At 41.0% G+C, this 17777-nt stretch overlaps 1 protein-coding gene across 4 annotated transcripts in view; it reads left to right on the top strand.

The window, feature by feature from the left end:
• rptor (regulatory associated protein of MTOR, complex 1) overlaps positions 1-17777 on the top strand; it is a 187389-nt gene that overhangs the window by 117874 nt on the left and 51738 nt on the right. For all 4 annotated transcript variants that reach the window (XM_051383914.1, XM_051383912.1, XM_051383913.1 and 1 more), the window contains exons 11-17: positions 1284-1359; positions 4328-4429; positions 8827-8910; positions 10981-11091; positions 11907-11981; positions 14382-14447; positions 17298-17489. In XM_051383914.1, coding sequence (XP_051239874.1) covers positions 1284-1359; positions 4328-4429; positions 8827-8910; positions 10981-11091; positions 11907-11981; positions 14382-14447; positions 17298-17489 — 706 coding nt within the window. The remainder of the gene's footprint in view (positions 1-1283; positions 1360-4327; positions 4430-8826; positions 8911-10980; positions 11092-11906; positions 11982-14381; positions 14448-17297; positions 17490-17777) is intronic.

Below are 17777 nucleotides of genomic sequence, written 5' to 3'. Positions count from 1 at the left end.
GGCCAAAGTTAAACACCTATGGGAGAATGGAGAGGGTTCCAGAGACTATGAGGTTTGTGTTAGTTTTTCCTTTAAATTGTCACCCATGTGGACATATGAATAAAAGCAGAGGTCTTAGCTTCAAATCTGTTATATCATTGTTGGCTCAGTCAGTGTTTACACCATCAATCTGAGTTTCACAGGGTTTAATTTCTGTAAAATTAGACCTTACATGGCAGCAAAAACCTTGTAGAATGAGAAACACCTGTCCTTAATAATGCAGTAATGTCTGTTTTGTTTCTTTGTTGCTGGAAGGCTAAATCTTTCGCCACAGCAACAGGAGAATTTGTAATTTCTCCCTTTTAGCCTGAACTTTTACGATCTGACATCAATGCTGGGATACATTTTTAACTTTTTTTGTTGACTTTCAGTGGTAGATGGAGTAGGAATACCACCTGTTTGCTCCTCACTCCACAGCTTTTGTAGCCACATACTGTACTGTATGTTTGCACTCTGAACATGCATGACAGGAGTGGATGCAATGTACCTTCAACAGTGTGCGGGCGACCTGGAGTGCAACTCTATCACACTGCTCCCAGCTAATGGGAAAAGCTGTTTAAGCAGCAGAGAGAGTCTCAGACAGAGTGAACTCCGTGTCACTCGTTCAGCATCACATTACATCGTAGTGCATCTGCTGGGAACATGACTCAAACCCTATAACTGAGAGGGAAAGAGTCCCATTGAGGCCCTGAGCTCAATTTGCTGTGAGAAAAAAGGAGCCAGGAAGTGTAAGGAAAAGAGAGATGGACAGACAGACTAGAAGAGCTGTGATAGGGTTTGATGTGAGTTACATAACCCCATGAATTAGATATGATGACCATGAGAGAAAGCTGCTGTTTAGACAGGGATTAAAGGCTCCTTGCTGCCCTCTCCAGGACCTCAGGCTGGGAATTTAAAGAGCTGTATGTGCACGGGGAAGAATCTGAGAGGGACAAAACGGGAGCTGAGGGGAATGAGTGATGGATTAGAGAGGGAAAGAAAAAAATGTATTTGCTTCTGTTGCTTCAGGTCATAAAGAGATTTATTTTAAACTGCAATAAATGTGTGTGGTTCTGGTGTTATTCCTTATAATGTCTCTGGTCATTCTAATGTCCTTTGTGTGTGTGTGTGTGTGTGTGTGTGTGTGTGTGTGTGTGTGTGTGTGTGTGTGTGTGTGTGTGTGTGTGTGTGTGTGTGTGTGTGTGTGTGTGTGTGTGTGTGTGTGTGTGTGTGTACGTGTGTGCACGTGTGTCACCTCTCTACAGGCAAGCATGGGACCTGGCTGTGGACATCTGCCTCTCTCAGCTACCTACCATTATTGAGGAGGGCACCGCCTTCAGAGTAAGTCTGTGTGTGTGTGTGTGTGTGTGTGTGTGTGTGTGTGTGAGAGAAAAACAAACATTGAGACCTCTTCAGCTTTGCTCAGAAGGTGGAAAATGCTACATTTAAGTGTGTTTGTGTGTGTATAGAATAAGCGTTTGTGTATAGGTGTATGGATGGTTACTGTTTATCTAGCATTGATGGATGGCTCTTATCTCAGACCTGTCCACCACTGACGCCTGTAAACATCAACAGATCTTGTTTGCACTGCAAGTTTGCAAGTTGTCCACCACCAACATCTACAGCATCTCTATTAATCTTTCAAACACACACACACACACACACACACACACACACACACATTCCCAGTGGATAACATTGTAAAACGTCAGGTCCAATAATTCAAGTGTGAGTGTCAAATAAAAAATAGTTTCTGAAAGCACTGCCCTGCACTTTCAGCCAGTTTATTGTTATATTTACTGACGCGGCTGGGGACTGTGATGGAGATGCTGAATGTAATGGAAACACGCTGCGAGAGGCTGATTGAACTGATGATGACTGAAGATATCTGGGTCAACACAAGACATTTCTCTTGTGTGTGTGTGTGTGTGTGTGTGTGTGTGTGTGTGTGTGTGTGTGTGTGTGTGTGTGTGTGTGTGTGTGTGTGTGTGTGTGTGTGTGTGTGTGTGTGTGTGTGTGTGTGTGTGTGTGTGTGTGTGTGTGTGTGTGTGAGAGCAGACGCACGCACACACACCAGATGCTGGACAGACCAGAGAGCAGCTACATGTGCTTCGTAATGCAAACTACTCAGAAAACTATGAAAACAGAGAAAGTGGGACCAGAGCAGCTTTTCCCATGATATAAGCACTTTTTATCTGGGCCTTTTCTCTTCTCCACCTGGCCCCTCGGAGGTGGGCATCTTCTCCATCACTCCCCCGGGAGCAGTTTTCCATCGCCGAACCTCCACTCCTTTCTCCTGCACTCAGGCCGAAAACACTTACCGGCAGCGTAATTGAGCCTCTGAGGACCACTAAAGGGGATCTTCCCTCTCTGTCTTGCTCCGTCTTTCAGGAGCCTTTAATTCCTTTCTGATGTGCTTCAGCTGTTTACCTCATTTTCTTTAAAGCTGCAGAAAAAATATAGTTTCATTTTTTCTCTTGGCAATTATGTTGTCTGGCAGTAGTTTAACCCTCTACTACACCCCTTACTGTCCCGCACCACAGGTCTACGCTTCTGTTTCCCCGAGCCACATTGACATAAAGAACAAAACGAAAATGTGATTTCTGTATAGCTCAAAGTGAAAATAAGCCTCACATGCATTAGAAAGATTTCGTCCTGAAACAGACGAGCTTCCTTTTATCCCTTTAAGGTCAAGTGTGTTTTGTTTAGTTTATTATCGCCTGAAATTACCACAGAATGAGTCGTTTTTATCTATAGACACCACAGGTCGCCTTCTGTGGAGGCTGCCATGTTGAACCGCCATTTTTCCACTATAGCCCAGAATGGACAAACCAAGCACTGGCTGTAGAAAGGGGCGTGTGCGTTTTTCACAGCCACCTTAGTTTCTCCTTTGCACTTGGCAACTACACCGCTAGATGTCGCTAAATCCTCCACACTGGTCCTTTTAAGAGCATAAGAACTGTCCCTGTGTTCATTATTACCAGTAAGTATTAGTAGATGGCACAAAACATTGACAGTAATGTCTGAAGACTTCACTTTTATAGTTTGATTTTCCAATTAAAAATCTTTGAACATAATTTTTGCCCTGGGTTTTGCCTCTCAGGCTACATGCAGTAGGATTAGTCAGGTCTGAAATAAGCACCTCCACCTTCTTTGCATAATTTTGCATAAAAAAATGTGTTTCCTCAGAGAGAGACCTTAGAAGCTGTTAAAAATCTGATCTAAATTGAATTTACAAATGTCATAAATATTTTCTCTTGCCTGGTGTAGACTGTAATATTAGTTATAAAATGTTTATGTATCAGATTACAGGCTGTGTAGCATTATACAGCTATAAACTAAAAGTGCTTTATCCATCTATCCCTTTTCTGCTGCTTCTCTGGTTCCAGCTGTGTTGATTTAATTCATTATATTTTTAGGAATTATTGTCATATAATGCTGGGAAATACTGAAAAAACTGTTATATAATGATAAGTAATTCTAGGCCATATTTTCCCGACTGGTTTTTCATCCTACTTTCATGCAGTATGACCATAAAAAGGGTATTAAATTGCATTCTATGTGGTATTAAAAAGGTCTTTAAAAGTCTCACATTTAACTTGGTGAACCCTGCAGAATCCCTGATTTAACCATATTCTTATTTGCAGTTAATAGAATTGAGTATTAATCAAATCAGTAAAGCACAGGGGTCTTTGTAGTAAAGGTGCCAGTGCAACCTTTTTTTATATTCCCTCCCAGAATGCAACATCAAACCCACTGTTTGAAGTGTTCCAAATACAGGAGCTCAGTCTCTAAGCGAGGCCTACACCCACTATACACCACAGTTTTTCATGTATCAGTGAGTATGTGAGTGTGTGTGTATAGAGTTATTAAGCTTTGATTATGCACAAATTAATTTAGCCATCCAGCCGCGAAGCATTGATATTTCCCTCTCTACATCCATCAACACTCTACACGACGCTGTCGTAATTCCCGCTGCAATATTAACACTCGCCGTGATCAAAAACTCTGCGGCCAGCAACCAATCAATCAGGCAAACTGCCGTGGCAGGAGAGAGAAAGAGAGAGAGAGAGAGAGATAGAGAGAGAGAGAGGTGATCATGATAGATCAGGATTTATGTCGCCACTGCAGTGCAGTGTCACTTCTTAGCTCATTATGTCAGGACTTTTATGAAATGATAAGCTTGTCACTGCAGACTGGTTCATTATCACGTGAGTGTGTGTGTGTGTGTGAGAGAGAGAGAAAGAGTAAGAGAGTAAGTACAATAAATTCTTTAAAATCATGATGTGTGTGTGTTTTGTGTCCACAGCACAGTCCTTTCTTTGCGGAGCAGCTCACAGCGTTTCAGGTGTGGTTGACGATGGGTGTGGAGAACAGGAACCCTCCTGAGCAGCTCCCGATAGTACTGCAGGTACACACACACACACACACACACACACACACACACACACACACACACAAGCAAAGACTTTAGAACATTGAACATGGAGGGAAATAATTAGAATTGTTATATATCTAGTGTACCCTTTCATCACTGCATATACCATATTATATATGGCATTAAAGGCAGTCAGATGGTGGTTAACTGGTTATTTGTCATGTGTTTGTCTTGTATTGTGGCAGCAGGAAGCAAACTGAGCTGCTGGCCCTGTAGTGTCACTCTGTCTTTTCTAATTCAGACAGACCCATAAAGCCTGCACAAGCTCTTCAAAAGCCTTTCCAAAATGTTCTCTCTTTGTCTCTGTCCCTCCCTCCATTTGTCATCTTTTATGATAATTCAGCGTGATAATTATTATTCAGTATGTGTTATGAAAACATTTTTAGTAGTAGTCAATACTGATGGCTTTAAGGAGCCGTGATTACTGATCAGATCAGATTTCAAGGAGACCAAAATAAAAAAACAGAAGTAAAATGCAGAGAGTGACGTAGAATATTAAATAGAGAATTTTCTTTTCTCTCTGGACAACAGTATTCACACTTACACACTGATGTTCCAACTTTATTCTATTCATCTAAAGATTTAAATGAAATTTAAATGTGTTGCAATATGATATGGTCCTCTGAGGGCGTTTCTCAGTAAAGGAGTCTCACCTTGCTCACACATGTATATAGAGGGCGCAGACAGAAAATCCCTTGCTTATGTAAAGCAGACCAATACACAGATGTTTTAATCTCCATTAACCCTTTCAAAGATGCCCTTTAATGTGCTGGCAGTCTTTCATGTTATTGTGATTTTTTTAATAAAAGTCGCAAGGACAATTTTACAAAAACATTTCAGTTCATTCAAGTCTGAATGAAATGCCATTACATTATGAACAGAAAGTTAATTACAATGCAAGTAAAAAGAGTAACAAACAATGGCTTCCTGGTAGCCTAGGGGTTTAAACGCTCACCATGTAAACTAGAGCTGCAGCGATTGGTTAATCGATCCAACAAAAGAAAAATAACTATTATTAACTGTTACCTAAGGAGATTTCCTGCTTTGGACTGACAAAACAAGACATTTAAAGACATCACCTTGGGAACCGGAATGGACATTTTTCACTATTTTTTTACATTTATATTATAGATCAAACAATAACTCAGTTAATCTAGAAAATAATCTGCAGATTAATCAATAATGAAAATTTGTTTGTTCTTAGTTGATTCTCGAATCACATCCCTGTTTCTCTCTCTCTTCTCATTTCTTCTTTGTCACCTTTCTACTATTGGCTATCAAAATAATGCCCCAAAAAATGCTCAAAGCTTAGAAGTAACCCTGAAAAACCACATTAATCATCAGCTTCCGTTCATGTCAACTGCTTACAGTATATGAATACCCAACAACTCTTTAAAAACAGCACATTTGTCCAACATCTTGTCAGTTTTAAATATTTTCTGACAGGCAGCAGAGATCTCTAATTTATCTAATGAATGATGACATTGAGGAAGAAATGTGTCAAGGGACTAGGGTTAGTTATGAGAACCGGCAGTGTCTGTTAATAAGCCACAGAGAGGAACACTGAGCTGCAAAATAAGTTTTCAAGAGAACTGAGTACTCTTCATTGATATTATTTTCCAGCTCTTGGCTGTTCTCAGCCGTACTAACACTTCCACTTGTGAGTGAGGTACCAAATATCATACAAAGCAATGCAGCTGTTTGAACTGCTTGAATAGAGGAATTGTGTGATTGAGACCTGTGTTTGACTGCCAAAATGTAATTTCTCCAACAGATAGATTGAGCCAGCAGTGTTGCAGAACAGATTCCATGTGTGAAAAGGGGCTTTACTCTCCATTATGCATGAGCAAACTCTGCTGCAAGAGCATCTTAAGCACACACATCACCTGCCAGGAGTCCATCATTAGCTTAGAATATTACCATTATAGCAGCACTATTACCTCTTGCCGCTCCCCTCGCTCCCTCCCCTCCTTTACGCAACACATTCTTTCCTCCGGGTCGCCACTTTGGATCTGCCAGCAGAAATTCTTTCTGTAATTTGAGCTCAGCGTTTGCAGGCCAATTTTCCTCATGACAACCCTGCAACAAAGGCTGTCACAAGAGCAGTGGCTGCTGTGTCCCCTGTAGTGGTGTTAAATATGTTTGCAATGCTTTAATTGGGGTGAAATGTTGCTAAAACCTTGTGCTGAGCGTCAGCCGAGTTACAGCAAAGGCCTGTTTTTCCTCTCCCTTTCCCTCATCATCCCGCTGCCGCCACCACCACCACCACCACCATCCCGTGGGGCCGTACAGTTGTGGTGTTGTATTATATCACACCATAGTAGTGAGGGCTGTCGTGTTGAATGGTAATTTCCTGCTGACTCAGCGCACTGCGAGCCGCAGCCCGTCCATACAGCAGTTCTGTCGGGACCCGTTAAAAGCCGAGGAAAAGGCAGACTGATTGTGGAGCGCTGGATGGTGTGTGTGTTTGTGTTTGTGTGTGTGTGTGTGTGTGTGTGTGTGTGTGTGTGTGTGTGTGTGTGTGTGTGTGTGTGTGTGTGTGTGTGTGTGTGTGTGTGTGTGTGTGTGTGTGTGTGTGTGTGTGTGTGTGTGTGTGTGTGTGTGTGTGTTTGCTGTTGATGTGGAGCAGCAGTAGCCTTTAAGATTACGCAACATTATGCAGCTATACACCGTGAGGGCAAAGTAATCTCAAGGCTACTTCACGCTCTCTGATGTAACGGATGGACACATAAACAGGTTTTATACCCTTTTAAGCACACAGTTGCATAAGAATGAACTTAAAAGACTGCCGTACACTCTTGGAGGATTTACAATTTGATGCCAAAATATAATCTGGCTTCGTTTGAGGGATGCAAAGAGCGACAAGAAATGGGAAACAGAGAGTGCTCCATCAATAATGCTCTTTAATGAAATGAGCAAAGGGAGGACAACAGAGCTCAGGAAGGAGAGATGCATGCGGCGTTGTCTTGACAACAGCCATTTCATCCAGGAAGGATTAACAGATTACGGCGTCTCTAAATTGTGATGTTACGGTAGAGGCAGCACATTCACATTCACACACATTTGCCATTAGGTGTCAGTGAAGTGATTAAGGCGCGCATCATGTGATAACATGACGGCGTGTGTCTCACCGCTCGTACACACAGCGGGGTGATGGGAAGTGCTTACTCATCGCACTAAAGGAGTCAAGATGTTAAGCAAATAGGGACCGAAGACAAATATCCGCGCACACACACATTCTTGTTTTAATACAGCAGCATTCCTCAGAGATTGTGTCTTTATCCCTGCTATGATGACATCACACACGTATGTTAATGTGGTATTTGAATCACATGGTCGTGTGTGTGTGTGTGTGTGTGAGAGAGAGACAGCATGGAGAATATTCACTGACGTCTGTGTCAAATCGGGTCGAAAAGATGAATCATGACAAAGAGAAGCTCGGATCAGGAGAGGTTTAGATTGAATTCTTGCTTGCTGGCTTTTCTTATTTTTATAGAGCACACACCTACGTCACACACACACACACACACACACACACACACACACACACACACACGCAAATGTTCTTGTTCCCACGCTCTTCCTTGGAGCTGGAGGTAACCCTGGGCCGGTCTTCCCCTGGCCTCCTTCTGTTAGCGTGGTTTACACTCACCAGGTTAAAGTCACAGAGAATGCTAATAATATATCATGTGTTGGTGGAAGTGTGTCTGTGTGTGTGTGTGTGTGTGTGTGTGTGTGTGTGTGTGTGTGTGTGTGTGTGTGTGTGTGTGTGTGTGTGTGTGTGTGTGTGTGTGTGTGTGTGTGGGCCTGGGTTCCTCCATATGCTTGTTCCCACACACACTGTGGGACAGTCACATGGGGTTGGACCAGTGACCAGAGACTCTGTGCAGCGTTGTGCTTAATGCTGCATACACACACACACACACACAAACACTTACATTTTTAGCACATACCATATGCCTCCTTAAAATAATTCCCCTCGGCCAAAAACTGCTACATCGTGATCCCGCATCAACGGTGCTTTGCATCTACTCATACATACCAAAATACCAAAAATGCACCTTCCTTCAGAAGCCAAGTGAAATGGCACCCAAGCGCCCGCACGAATGCTTTTGCACGCACACACACACACACACACACACACACACACACACTCACACACTCACACACTCACACTCACAGTAAACAAGTACGACTTGGTGCCAGTGTGTTAGCAGGAGTGGTGGGATTGCCACCTGTTTCACTCCACCTCCTCACCCTCTCTGCCGTTTCTCCTGCTGTCCTTCCTCCTCCTCCTCTTCCTTTTAATCTCAAGCTTCCTCTCGGCTTGGCCACAGCACATTTGACCTCTGACCTCTCTTCTTTTTCAGGTCCTCCTGAGTCAGGTGCATCGGCTGCGAGCTCTAGACCTGCTCGGACGGTTTCTGGATCTGGGTCCCTGGGCCGTCAGTCTGGTGTGTTCAGATAGTGTGCCTGTTTAAAAATAATGGTTTAGTTTGAAAAGACAGACAGACATTAACAAAATAATTATTACATTAGCATAAAATGATGTGCATTGATATAGCTAGATCATATTTCCACCAAGCAGCAACAAATTTGGCTGAAAATTAGAGCCAAGCTTTTAAGTGGTGTCAATTTTCAGTTTTATGTGCTGGGCTTTTGTTATATCCACTTTAGAGATTTCTGCCTCAAAACCCAATACAATAAAGGTGAAATGCATCTTGTTTGTGGTGATTTAAAGCAACAAAAAAATGACATCTCAAATAAAATGTCAAAATCTCGTCACATAAAACCAAAGTCTGCAATGCTAGATACCAGTGAAGTGAGAAAACATCTTTTTGTCATTAGGATGTACTGACTCTTTAAGGTAGAGACGTTCTAAATGCTGCAAGACGCTGCCTCCAAGAAAAAAAACTTTTGTTTTGTAAGACAAATCTTTCTTTACAAGAGTTAGATGAAAAGATAGATGCCACTCTCATTTCTGTGTATTAAAGGGTAGGTTTACAATTATACAAGTATATTTCATGTAAGTCTGTCTTATATGACTGCTGTACTTAATCATACTCAACATGAAGAGATTCCTGAACATTACTTGTTCTGTGCAAAAATGCATTAAAAAATGTGCGCTAATATGGTGCTTCAGTTTTCTGACTTATACAAATAAAGTGAGCATCTTCCAAAGTTAGTGTTTTTATATAACGTTCCCTCTTTTTTTTATTAACTTTCCACTGTAGTTCAACAAGGACACACTGTCCATAGAAACACAGTGAGGGAATTTTATCCTAAAAGGGCTGTAAAAGCTGAAGATCTAAAGGAACAGACTACTGAAGCCTCACATTAGCCATAGATAAAGGATTTGTGGATTTGGTCCCCGTACATTGGAAGCACATTAAGAAGGGATCTCTTAATGGCCAGTATGAACAGGAAGAAGGATTACAGAAACCAAACCCTGTTCCAGTATTCATAAGAGCACCTGGCTGTTGTTTTTAGACAGACTTTAATAACTGTGAACCTATCCCTTTAAGTGTGGAACTGGAGTCTGGACATGGTTCACTTAACTTAGCATAAAAACTGGGAGCAGTGGGAAACCGCTAGCCCGACTCTCTTTAAAGCAAATAAATACACCTTCCAACACCTCTAAAACTCACATATTGGCACACTGTAGACATTAAACAAACAGTCTATTAATTAGAGGTGTTTTGAATTGCATTTTTTAACTTGACACAGAGCCATGCTAGCCGTTTCCCCCTGCCTACAATCTTTATGCTAAGCTAGTTTAAGCTAGTTGTTTTCTCGCTGCAGTTCCATAACTCTCAGGAAGAACTTGAAAAAGCCTTTTTTTGGAATGCAAAAAGCTATTTTTATGGCTTGACAAAGAAATGCTGTGTATTTGGAGGCCTGTTTACTGTGATTGACAGGTCACACTCATCTGAACAGAAAATAAATTGCTCTGTTAACAGACAGCATCTCCCGTCTTGAAAGGAAACATTTTGCTGCAGCTGACTTCTAACCCAGCAAGCCAGAATAATACCTCTGATATTCAATTCTTTTCATTACTTGAAAGATCCACAGCAATACTGTTCTTAATATATTGTATAGTTTATTTAATTTGACATCAACACTAGGCTTCCAGCCCTTACTGCATTGTGCTGTCACTCACAGACCAAGTTAGTAGCATACTGAATGTTCCAAAAGGCAAACTCATCTTATTGACGGACATTAGAAGTCAGGTCAAAATTACAGTTATCATCCTAACTCCGGCTGAGCTAAATTCCATTCCTGTGTACATATTTTCATTTCAAACCACAGGTGTGTCTTGGTGGTCAAACCTGGGCAAGCAGCAAGGCCTGGATCAAAACTGCTCTATAAACACCAGCTCTCTGTGTTTGTGTTTGTGTTTGTGTTTGTGTGTGTGTGTGTGTGTGTGTGTGTGTGTGTGTGTGTGTGTGTGTGTGTGTGTGTGTGTGTGTGTGTGTGTGTGTGTGTGTGTGTGTGTGTGTGTGTGTGTGTGTGTGTGTTTCCAGGCCCTGTCTGTGGGGATCTTCCCCTACGTGTTAAAGCTGCTCCAGAGTTCAGCCAGAGAGCTGCGGCCGCTGCTGGTTTTCATCTGGGCTAAAATCCTCGCTGTGGACAGTGTAAGTTATATAAAACACTCACAAACATTAAAATCATTCTGCCTCATCTCCTCTAAATCCTTATTGTCTTGAAGTTTTTATTTTATCCGTGTTTTTTACATGACAGGTTTATTGTCGTTATGTGAATTCTGTCTGCTGCACATAATGACAGACAGAGGGAATGAGAGAAAAAGTGTGTGAATAGGCAGAAATACCAAAGAATAGTCAGGGTGCATTTGGTGTGAATACATGCATTATGATGTTAGGGACCTAAATATGTATGTATTTCTTGCACTGATTATTTTGCAATGACTGAAAAGACCAGCCATGCTCATGTACATGATGTATTATATATATGTTTTTAGCAATATAATCTGGGTTAGACTTTAATGACAGATTAATAACTCTATGTTGATGCTTGGTTGGTTTCAATCAAAATAAAATGGGAAATTGGCACGCTCTTTTTTTGTTAATGTTTCAATCACACTGACTTTCATCTCAACCAGTAAGCTTATCTGCAAGTTATGTTTCATATTGAATAAATACTAAAGCTGGGAATAAGTAAAATGCTTCAGAATCATAGACAATACACGTCTGGACACTTTTATTTCCCCAGATGCCTACATAGAAGACTTTTTCTAAAAACAGTGTGCCATCAATATTCATTCATGGTTTGCTGGCACTGCCATGGGAGAAAGCAGAAATGGACAAATACTCCCTATGACAGGACTGCTGTGAATGCTGTATGAGTGGATGGTGACCTTGAGCAACATCTGCACTGACCTGAACCCTCTTTTCCCCCCCTTCTTTCTCTCTCTCTCCCTCTGTCTCTGCAGTCATGTCAAGCTGACCTGGTGAAAGACAACGGACACAAGTACTTTCTGTCGGTGCTTGCTGACAGTTACATGCCAGTGAGTATCCACCAGTCCTATTAATACATTTGTGAAAAAAGTGACCCATGTTATTATGGTATGGTATTATGATACATGGTATTATGAGAGGTCATACTATGCTAATTCTCAGGTTACTGACTATAATAGGTTGACATGCTTCAATGATCAAATGATTCAAATATGATAGCATACAGCTTAAAATAAATGGAAATATTCAAGAAGATAGCCTAGCTGTCGCTACAAATTTTAATAATTATTTTTTAAATTCTGTGCAAACATTGGGTCAGAATTTTCCAAAGATCCACCCTCAGCACTCCTTAGTTTGTGACAGTTCTGCCTTTCGTATAACACCAACAAATGATATAAAGATTGGAAAGGTCCTCTCACCCCTGTCTAATAGCAAAGCAAAAGACATATGGTCTTGATACTGCCTCTCTAAAAAATCATAAAGAATCTATAACCTCTGCTTTAACTAAAATAATAAACAAATCTATTGATGAGAGCACTTTTCCCAGTGCCTTGAAATCTGCTATAGTAACCCCTGTGTATAAATCTGGTGACAAACAGGAAGTTAGTATCTATCGACCTATTAGCATCCTGCCAGCCATTTCAAAGGTCATTGAAAAGGTTGTAGCAGAACAACTAATTGCTCACCTTGATTCCAGGGCTTTTTTACATCCTATGCAGTTTGGGTTTAGGAAAAAAGCATTCAACAGAAACAGCATGCTGCTACTTCCTTGAAGTAACTTAAACAAACCTAGATCAGGGAGGAGTGGTGGGAGCAGTTTTTCTTGATTTGCGCAAGGCTTTTGACACAGTTAATCATGACATACTATTAAACAAACTGACAAATTATGACCTTTCCATAGACACACAAAATTAGATTAAATCTTACCTGAGTGGCTGGCATCAGTGTGTGAGGTTGAACAATAGTCTATCCCCATTTAAAGTATGCACCCTGGGAGTGCCACAAGGGTCAGTTTTAGGGCCGCTGCTTTTCAGCACGACCTTCCATCTGTGTGTAATGATGTCGATTTAATAATGTATGCTGATAATACTGTGTTATATACTCACAGGAAAAATGCAACTGAGGTTGCAATGAAATTAACGAAGGAAATGCAGAAGGTTGTTGAATGGCTAAACAACTCCTGTTTGACCTTAAACGTTGAAAAGACTGTAACCATGTTCTTTACAAACAGGAGCAAACTCAGGGATTGTCCTGAAATCTTAGTAAATGGGCAAAAAATCAAAAATGTGGATGAATTAAAATATTTAGCGGTTACCCTTGATCAAACTCTTAGTTTTAAAAATCATGTTAAAAAGCTGAGTAACACACTGAAATTTAACCTCATAAACTACAGACACATAAGAAACTCTCTTACTGTTGAAGCATCACATACATATTTAAATGCAATGATTCTCCCACATCTTTTCTATTGCATGACAAGTTGGCATGTAAAACAGCCTTAAAACCACTTGAATCATTATATAAAAGTGCCCTTAAGATTCACGACAAAAAAACACGTCAGTATCATCACTGTCATATACTCAACAAATATAGTATTTTAAATCTTGAAAATCTAATAATGCACACAAATGTATGTCTACTGTTTTAAAATCATTCATAATGCTACTGCTCTTCCTTTGAAAAAAATGGTTACACTCTGCTCAGAAAAAACAAGAGCTACCCAATCAGTTACCAGGGGAGAGTGCAGTATTCCTAAACACAGGACTTCATTTGGTAAATCATCGTTTTCTTTTGTTGCCACAAATCAATGGAACACACTTCCAACAGAGCACATTTGTGGGTGGGTGAGTGAGTGAGTGAGTGAGTGAGTGAGTGAGTGAGTGTGTGTGTGTGTGTGTGTGTGTGTGTGTGTGTGTGTGTGTGTGTGTGTGTGTGTGTGTGTGTGTGTGTGTGTGTTTGATGGGGGGGTCATATTTATTTATAAAAGTTGGTGGGAGGGGGGTAAATTGTTTTAAATTGTTTTAATGATGTGGGAATGTGTGTATTCCTAACTTTGTAATTGAAATTTTGCACAACTGTGAATTTAGTAACTGTTTTTAATTTATTGTATGTTCCATTTACCTGCCCAGAGACTACGGGTGGAAAACAGCAATTTGCTAAAACCCGGTGCAATGCATCTCTCCTTGTTATATACAGGGTTAATGTTTTATTGTGCACTGTCCCTGTTCAAATAAAATAAATAATAATAATAAAAAAATAAATTAAAAAAAAATCCGTTTTCTCAGTATCTCTCATATTGGCCATTGCTGCAGCACCTCTCTGTTCACTCTCTGTCTGACAAACTCTGTTTTCACCCCAAAAATCACAACATGGCCTCTTTGACTTCACTGAAAGGAGTTGAACAGAAAAGCTCCAGACAGTAACTTTACTATATACTTTCTTTGTTACAGGCTGAGCATCGAACCATGGCTGTGTTCATATTGGCTGTTATTGTCAACAGCTACAACACAGGACAGGTATGTCTGTGTCTGTGTGTGTGTCTGTGTGTGTGTGTGTGTGTGTGTGTGTGTGTGTGTGTGTGTGTGTGTGTGTGTGTGTGTGTGTGTGTGTGTGTGTGTGTGTGTGTGTAAGCATGTTTGGATGTATGTGTGTGTATTTCCGCACTGCTGTCTGTTGGTTCTGCCAGAATCCCAAAGGGAGAACGTACAATATTATTAATTTACTTCCCTCACCAGAACCCTCAGCGGCTTGTTTTGGAGCCAGCCGTCACTTTGAGAGATTACTCTATCGCCCATTGTGTATTTCCTGGAGATATTGGTTATGTGACGGTTTTGTCACCAACAGTCACCTCTATAATCTCCATCTCCGTCACAGCCACCTCCAGGGTGACATTTTATCACCGCAAAGTGTCACTTCGGCCTGCTCCTGGCCTCCGGTGTTCAATCCCAGAAGCCCTTTGTGTCTGAGGCTGATCAAACGTCCAAGGGTGCGATGTTGGGATGATGTAGCTCGTCATTTCCAGCACACACTCACTGACGCACACTTCCACAAAGAAATATCCCACCATCACACCCTTTTGCTTGCTCTCTCCTGCTCTCTGCGGTTATTTTTCTGTCTAGTTGTTAATGTTATTTGACTCATTAATTTTTTTCTTGACATACCTTACATTACTTCTCTCTCTCAATATTATATAAATGTAACAAATCATGAAAGCTATATGTGCTCTCAAACTCAAACACCCATTCTTCTCCAATACCACGGTTCCTTAATGCTCCTACCTTCTCTCACAGGCCTGTAAATAATAGATGATCCCCAACATTACAGAGACTCTCTGCCGGCTCCACGTCTCCATTATTTATCCCTCTTACTTTCAACAACAGCGCTCATTACTGCGGCAGCACTGTTGCAAACATGTCACCGAACTCTGGCGTCTTAATATTCCCGCTCTCGGGGTTCAGCTGGGAGGCTCCATCAGAGCTGAGGGAACAATGCGCTAGCAATCTGAGGCACTTGAAGAAAGTAGAGCGGGGGGGATGAGGAGACGAGGGCGCATTGTGTCACCACTGATAAAAGATTTGTTGTTGTGATGCCTCAGTCTGTAGGAGACAAAGATGGATTCTCAGCATACTAAAGGGGTCCATTTGTTGTGGTTCATGTGGATATGAGGTGTTGCGTTAAAGGCTTTTATGTTCACAAGGAACATCTGAGGCTGCGGAATCATCAGAGTGCCGAGCATTGACGCACATGACTGTATTTGTGTTGTTGTCACCCAAACAAACATGCTTTGGCTTTCATAGAACATAAAGGCTATCACAAAAGGCTATCAAAAATTATAAGAATTCAAAATAAATATTTATTAATTTCACGTTATATGCTCTTTATGGGCAGAATTTGTGTTTTCATTCATTCTAGCCGGTTCTGTTTTGCACATTTTTTGATTCTTGTTAAGCTGCTCAAAGTGAACACTTCCTGTTAAGCGTTAAAATCCTCCCAGATAAAAGGAACAAACAAGTGATTTAAGCCACTGCAAGGCTTTTACTATAATACATCTATATAGGAAGAGTTGAATTCCATAACAACAGCTTAAGACCGATCTGCTAATCTGTAAATGGAGAAGGCAGAAATTACTTAATAAAATACTCACACTTCCTTCCCATTGTTTTCCAGTTAAAGACTTGCAATGGCTCCTTTTCCTGGTATGCTTTTAACGTGAAACAAGAATTATTGAGTTTTATTGACAGTAGCTTTAAATCTGATTGACACAGATTGAAGATTCAGTAGATGAGAATTAATTAAACACAACACTTGAGGCAGATATTTTTCACAGTAAAAGCCTTACTGTCTGGTAATGTAAAAACATATGCAGGAAGTGTTAATGCTGAACAAAAGCATGCCAGAGTAGAAGTGACTGGAATCAAAAAGTGAATCAAAACTATTTCTGTTAGAAAGAAAAACCGGGAGCAGCTGAGTGGTGAATACAAGATGGATAAATAGATGGATGATAGATAGACAGACAGACAGACAGACAGACTTTATTGATCCCAAGCTGGGAAATTGCAGTGTAGCAGCAGCATTACACACAGTAACAACACAATAAGTAAAGAGAACAACATAGACATATCGAAAAAAGCAATATAAAATGCAATATAAAAAACACCGCTCTGATGGAATTAACATAGTTGACATTACCCTGTGAACCATTGTAGTACAGGTAATTCCAACCGGGCCTGTACTTTACTTTTGTAATGCTCGACACACATATTTTATTACTTGTGTTGCCTCATGAAAATTATAAACAGAAAGGCAACTGAAAACAAGAAAGGAGTGCCCTCGTTAATGCTCTGCACAAAATAAATCAATCAGAAAGAAAGGTTTTTAAAAGGATTTGAATTGAGCCATACCAGCTCTTCCATCGTACTTAAGACGGCCTCAAACCTTGATGGACCAATTACCTTTTGTTCACAAAAAAAGATCTGAAGAGGGCTGAAGGGTTCAAAGGAAGAAGTCATTCTGCTGCAGAGCTCATAATCTTTTTGTCCATTGCACAGCGTGGGGTTACAGGTTAGTGGTGATTAACTGGCTAATGAGGTACAAGTCTGCCCCCAGCCAGGAGCCTCTGTGCCGCTCAGGAGGGTTAAGACTGATATAATGCGCATATTGTCTTTTTATTAAAGTAAAAAACTGTCAGGACAGTGTTCACTACCACACTTTCAGGTCTAGTCAAGTCAAGTTTGTGACAATTACTTCATACCTCATAATCTTCTTCCATTTCTTAAATGTACTCGTCTTTGGGCATCCCCCTCTTTTTAAAACCTAAAATCATCTCTCACACTCATCATTCTGCACCACTCCTCCTCTCCCACCAGGAGGCCTGCCTGCAGGGCAACCTGATAGCCAACTGCCTGGAGCAGCTGTCAGACCCCCACCCTCTGCTCCGTCAGTGGGTGGCCATCTGCCTGGGCCGCATCTGGCAGAACTTCGATCCGGCCCGCTGGTGTGGAGTTCGGGACAGCGCCCACGAGAAGCTCTACACCCTGCTGTCGGATCCCATCCCAGAGGTAAGAGGTTAATACCAGAGTGGAAAAGTACGTGGAGATGTTTTTGATCATTTTCTTACTCTGCAAAAAGGGCAATTCAAGAAGCCCTAATATTACGTTTTACAGATAATGAAATCATGCATGGTTATCTAAGATTAGAAACGTAAGCACCATTTGCTTAGACTGTTATGCATGTTCCAAGATAAAGTGTTATAATTCGATTGCTTTTCTTAATTCAAGAATAAGACACATTTTTTGTACAGCCAGACAGTCTTTTGTACTCTATACAGTCCTATCAGGCCATTGCTG

The sequence above is a fragment of the Dicentrarchus labrax genome, unplaced genomic scaffold, assembly GCF_905237075.1.
Source record: "Dicentrarchus labrax unplaced genomic scaffold, dlabrax2021, whole genome shotgun sequence".
NCBI lineage: Eukaryota > Metazoa > Chordata > Actinopteri > Moronidae > Dicentrarchus > Dicentrarchus labrax.
Note: the sequence above shows the minus strand (reverse complement) of the source record. Positions and strands in the feature narration are given on the sequence as shown.